Raw genomic sequence first — 5,873 nt, 5'->3', positions numbered from 1 at the left:
TCTTCATCCGACCTGCAATCTATTTGTCTGCAGCTTGCATCCTATTTGTCTACTATTATTAGGTGCAAGTGGCATCAATTTCAGCAAAAACGTAGTATTACGTTTTCTTTGTTTTATCATGATGTCTTGGTTTCCTGTTTGGTGATTTTGAGTATTAGAAATGTGGTTAGTATGAGCGAAATCATTGATTTGCCCATGTACCAGTGGCTGCTGGCTGCTGGCTGCTGGTTGGTCTCCTACAACTCTTATTACTACTACTTGGTGGCTGCTGGCCAGCTGCTCCTACTACTACTTGCTACTCCTACTACTCCTCTCTCTACTTACTACTATTGCTACTTATTATCTTCTGTCTTCTATCAACTCTTACTACTAGTGGCTGCTGGTTGGTCTCCTACAACTCCTATTACTACTACTTGCTACTCCTACTACTACTCCTGCTCTTCTCCTACTACTCTACCACTCCTCTTCTACCACTACTCTCCTCTACTGCACTCTACTCCTCTCCTCTCCTCTACTCCACTCTACTCTAATTTTATATGGGTGAAAACTAACTGTAGCTCTATATGGGTGAAAACTAAAATGCTAATTTCTGTTGTGACCTTGTTTAGGATCTGCTAGAAACTTTTTATTTCATATAATATTACCAGTTATTTATATTTCATGACTTTTTTGCCTATGCACTTACCAGTTATCTCTATTTCATATAATATTTGGATGTTGCAGCTACTACATCCTATTCTTCATCCGACCTGCAATCTATTTGTCTGCAGCTTGCATCCTATTTGTCTACTATTATTAGGTGCAAGTGGCATCAATTTCAGCAAAAACGTAGTATTACGTTTTCTTTGTTTTATCATGATGTCTTGGTTTCCTGTTTGGTGATTTTGAGTATTAGAAATGTGGTTAGCATGAGCGAAATCATTGATTTGCCCATGCACCAGTGGCTGCTGGCTGCTGGCTGCTGGTTGGTCTCCTACAACTCTTATTACTACTACTTGGTGGCTGCTGGCCAGCTGCTCCTACTACTACTTGCTACTCCTACTACTCCTCTCTCTACTTACTACTATTGCTACTTATTATCTTCTGTCTTCTATCAACTCTTACTACTAGTGGCTGCTGGTTGGTCTCCTACAACTCCTATTACTACTACTTGCTACTCCTACTACTACTCCTGCTCTTCTCCTACTACTCTACCACTCCTCTTCTACTACTACTCTCCTCTACTGCACTCTACTCCTCTCCTCTCCTCTACTCCACTCTACTCTTCTCTCCTAAGCAGCTTTTGCTATTTCTACTACTACTCTACGACTTCCCTACTACTACTGTTTACTACTTCTACTTCTGTCTGGCAGTTGTTGCTTTTTTTGGGAAGCAGCACCTGCTTTTTTTTTTGCCAAATCTCCCCTCTCCTCTATTTTTGCCACCTTTCCTATCCTCTATGTTTGGGAAGCACTAAACTTGTATATTTGGCCAAATCTCCCCTCTCCTCTATTTTTGCCACCTTCTACTCCTATCGACGGGGAAATACTAAACCGAAACTTGTTTTCTTGTAGTGGAGAGAAGAGAAAGGAATGAAAAGAGACCCATACAAGGATGACCAACTCTTAGAGCTCGTCGGCAACCTTTGCAACTTCATATTGGACCAGATTGTACACGTCAGAGGCGCCTACCATGATCGAGAGTCTGACTTAGGTACAAATCCTCAGTACCAACACCTTCGTGAGACTGAAAGGCTAGCTCTAGGACGTTGATAACAATGTGTATGAAATTTGTATATTTAATGATGGATTGTATATATATATCATTACGAATTGGACTTGTAATTGTACTTTATATAGTCGCGTTCGGAACGTTGGTCGCGTGGCGTTCGGCAACGCGAACGCGGTTTGGAACGTTGGTCGCGGGCCGTTCGGCAATGCGGATGCTGGATGGAATACGCAGAAATAAACAGTTCTGGTCGAATTTGAATTGTAAATTTGAATTTTTTTTTGCGGAAAAATGTACTGTAGGGGCGGTTCTAGATTGAACCGCCCCTACAAACAGGTATTATAGAGGCGGCTGGCACTACAGCCGCCCCTACAAATCTATTTTTAGGGGCGGCTCAATAATTTGTAGGGGCGGTTCGTAATACCAGCCGCCCCTACAAATCTATTTTTAGGGGCGGCTCAATAACCAACCGCCCCTACAAATCTATTTGTAGGGGCGGCCTGGGAACCGCCCCTACAAATGCACGATTTGTAGAGACGGTTCGGTAGGGGCGGCTGGCCAAACCGCCCCTACAAAGGGTTACCAGCCGCCCCTAAAAATGGTTTTTGTAGTAGTGTTAGAAGCAGATTACCCACCACCCCTTGGTGGATTTGACCTGTTAAAACTGTTGTATGTAGCCCATGTTACTCAAAATGTGATTCTTATTGGAAGCTCTGTCTATTTTATACATTAATATAATGGATTATCCCTGCAACGCAAAAGGAGATCCTAATTCAGTACAGCGAAGGATGATACTGCACACAATTTCAGGTCCTATAGGGAAGATTCAGTATTCATAACGGATTATCTGCAACGTAAAAGGAGATCCTATACTTCATAACAGCGAAGGTATCTACTTTCAAGTGTTCCTTGATACTCTGAAGATGCTAGTGCACACAAGTTCAGGCCCACTAGGGCAGAGTCAATATTCATAATGAAATCTCATTCATGCACCAAATAAAACCTTGGAAGCAGAAAGCATAGCATATGTTGCACAAAACAGCAGGGATTAAGGACACGACATCCCAAAAAAAAGTAACTTGAAGTTGTGTGGAGAAGGTAATATATCCAGATATTTTAACCAAATAAACAGGAATTGGATGCTACATGATTGTTACAGATAGACGGGCGGCTCAGAAGATTGGAAGTAGAAAGTACACTTACAGTTGCAAGCACATCAAATTGCAGTGTAATTAGAACAATCTTTTCGTCCCACTGGGTGAGTTTGTCCTTGTGCAAAGAACCTTCCTGCCTTTGGCACGCCTGCGCTTCAGTACCTTTCTTCCAGAAGTAGTCCGCATCCGCCTGCGGAAACCATGTGTACGGGCAAGTGACTTCCTAGACCTTGACCTCTTGGTCATGCAGAGGGCAGCCTTTCCAGCCCTAATCTGCATACCATGGGATCTTCGTGTAGTCATTCCATTGTAGCTGAACTCAATTCCCAAAGATGAACCTGACATAGAACATGTTAAAAGAATAAGAACAATGAAGGCACACAGGCATTCACAATCACTTATTTGTGAATACCTATCTGGTTGTGTTTGAATTTTCGAAAAGGTTATACAATGCTTAAGTGGCTCCTTGAATTCAACTTTGCTGTGCTTATTTTAGGAGCTTTGGGAGTGATGAAAGTGGTGTCATAGTATCAGTCTTGAGATCAAGTTTCTTGGAAGCGCTTGTGCTTCAACTGTGTTATATAATTTATTTGACTATATGTTGGTTAGCAGTCCTGTTGTATGCAGCCCTTCATAGATATTGATTTCTTGTCAAGCAAAAGAAAATGCTAATTCAATGTCTTGTAGATGTTGCCTAGATGATTCGCAATAGAAAACACAAGACAATTCTATGTAGCTATTTTGTAAGATTTTACAACGTCGAAATGATTCAGGACTGAAAGAAAATGGCCAATTCTATGTAGCTGTTGTCATGTAAGATTTTGTGATATTCACATCATTTACGACAATTCAGACAGATATAGTCTAGAACTTATCAGACATTTCGTGGAGATAATAACAATTACAAAGTTTCATATTTGCTCCTTCCCATAACTCTCAAAAAATGAGCATAGTCAGTTTCAAGTTTGGGCACTGACACACATGACACAACTGACTCCACAAGTACTCTACAAATTACTTCGCCTCACATTCACATTATACTAAATAAAATTTTGTTGATTGAGCCATTTTGGAATGCTCAGACTCCAGAATATAAAATTTCAGATTTCTCCGAACCATCCAATTAACCATGTGTTCGACACTAACTGAATTTGAGATTTTTCATAATACCAGCCACACAAGTTTCAATGTTTTCAGACAACTAACTGGGACACCTTTATTTCTGTTTATTTACATGAAGGGAGCGTAATTAGTTCCGTTTCAAACGTTAAACCAACATAAGTCCCCAGTTATTGTACTGCTCCCTATAGTGGACTAGAGCAATGAACAACAAACTATACAAAAACTACACCCTCTCGACGCCACCTTCCTGGTATCATTAGTGAATTCTGTATTAACAACTCAAACGCCCTATCTGAAGACCTAGTGCCAGCACAAGGTGCATGAAGTCATAATTTCAATGACATTTCCCATGTGAGCTTACTACAGTAGTAAGCAACCACCCACAAATTCCCCAAAGGTCAAAACAAATGGCCGCCCAAACGCCAGCACACAATACAGAGAAGAGAAGGAATACGGGATACATTCTCACCTGCGAAGGAGGAAGAGGACGTGAAGGCCAGCGACGCCGAGACCGCCGCCGCGAGCGAGGCGGGGGAGGCGGAGGCGGACGACGTGGAGGAGGACGAGACGAAGGAGCTCCGGAGGAACGGGGAGGCGGAGACGCCCACCGGGGCCGCCCTGCGAGTGCGTACAACGCCTCCGATAGCCGCCGCCGAGATCCTCCCGGAGTGGACGGGGAGAGACGCCATTGGAGAGGCTAGGGCGAGCGCCATGGTTGGAGGACTCGCAAGTGTTGCGGGCTAGCCACTCCCTGCTGCTTTTTTTGTTTTATCTTATCCACGCTTGATGAGGTAGGCCATACGGGCAGCCAGTCTGCGGAGCGCCGGCGCCCGGACGGCCGATCCATGGGACGGCTGACGCATTCCTCAGCACGTGCTCCTACCCAATTCCGCGCCCCCCTTCCCAGTCTGCACGTCCTCAACACATCAAAGACTTCTTTGTACGGCGGTAAATGTTTGAGCATCAAAAAAGTAGAATTTCATCTAACATCTATGTCCAAACCAAACTTCCTAGGTTTAAGACCCTAAGCCTTGCAGTAGTTTTTAAACAATGCAATTCTTTGATTAGAGGAATTTAAAAAACTTATTGCAGTTCTGAAATCTTCAGTATAAGGTTTCAACCTCTTCATGCCAGATTTAACAATAAGATTGATGATATGGCATGCACAACGCTGATGCACAAGCAAATACTGCACCTTGTTAGGATCAGTGGGAGTAGGTGCAGGATAAGAACCCAAATAATCAAAGAACATAGGCTGCAAAATCTCATATGCCCTAGAATTAGCAGAAGCATTGTCTAGAGACACAGAAAATACCTTGTCTATCAAACCAAACTCCTCAACCACACTAGCAATCCTATCAGCAATGTTATCACCAGAATGTGAAACATCAATCAGCCTTAAACCAATTACTTTTTTCTATAACTCCCAATCAGCACTAACATAATGAGCAACCACAGATATATAATCCTCTTTAGCATTACCAGACCAAATATCAGATGTCAAAGAAACAGAAGATGCAGCAGGCAACACAGATTTCATAAGCATATCACGTTGTTCATCAAATAGTTTAGACATATCTCTAGTGGTAGTCTGCCTAGAAACCTTTTGGAACAGATGATTATGAGCACGCTTAATGTAATCCTCCCAAGCATCAGTCTCACCTATCCCTAAAGGAAGGTCTAGCCTAGCAATCAAATGGCACAACTCAGTGTGAGCAATCAAAGGATCATACACCCAATTGTTCAAACCATCAGGATTCAGAGCAAGCTTAGACTGGACAAGACTAGCCTGATCACGTTTTTTCATACAAGAATTCATGTGCCGTCTCAAATGGCTAGTGCCAGCGGCCGATCTAGCAGTGTATCGCGCATGACAATGTTTACAGATGG

General features: G+C 42.7%; 1 protein-coding gene across 1 annotated transcript; it reads right to left on the bottom strand.

The window, feature by feature from the left end:
• Nucleotides 1-2,755: 2,755 nt before the first annotated feature.
• On the bottom strand, nt 2,756-4,751 carry LOC136453145 (large ribosomal subunit protein bL34c-like). Its single transcript, XM_066453719.1, has 2 exons — nt 4,453-4,751; nt 2,756-3,199 (listed from the first exon to the last, which is right to left on the bottom strand). The coding sequence occupies exons 1-2, from the start codon at nt 4,694-4,696 to the stop codon at nt 2,940-2,942; spliced, it is 504 nt and encodes a 167-aa protein (XP_066309816.1). The 5' UTR covers nt 4,697-4,751; the 3' UTR covers nt 2,756-2,939.
• Between the last annotated feature and the right edge of the window lie 1,122 nt (nt 4,752-5,873).

The sequence above is a fragment of the Miscanthus floridulus genome, chromosome 5 (genome assembly GCF_019320115.1).
Source record: "Miscanthus floridulus cultivar M001 chromosome 5, ASM1932011v1, whole genome shotgun sequence".
Classification (NCBI taxonomy): Eukaryota; Viridiplantae; Streptophyta; class Magnoliopsida; order Poales; family Poaceae; genus Miscanthus; species Miscanthus floridulus.
The sequence above is the reverse complement of the archived record's forward strand: the minus strand, read 5'-3'. Positions and strand labels throughout refer to the sequence as shown.

What these genes read in the sequence shown, in the direction of transcription:
- LOC136453145 (XM_066453719.1), bottom strand. Translation starts at nt 4,696, where the DNA reads ATGGCGCTCGCCCTAGCCTCTCCAATGGCGTCTCTCCCCGTCCACTCC. An exon ending in GTCCTCTTCCTCCTTCGCAG is followed by an intron (nt 3,200 to 4,452) that starts GTGAGAATGTAT and finishes GTTCTATGTCAG; the next exon opens with GTTCATCTTTGGGAATTGAG.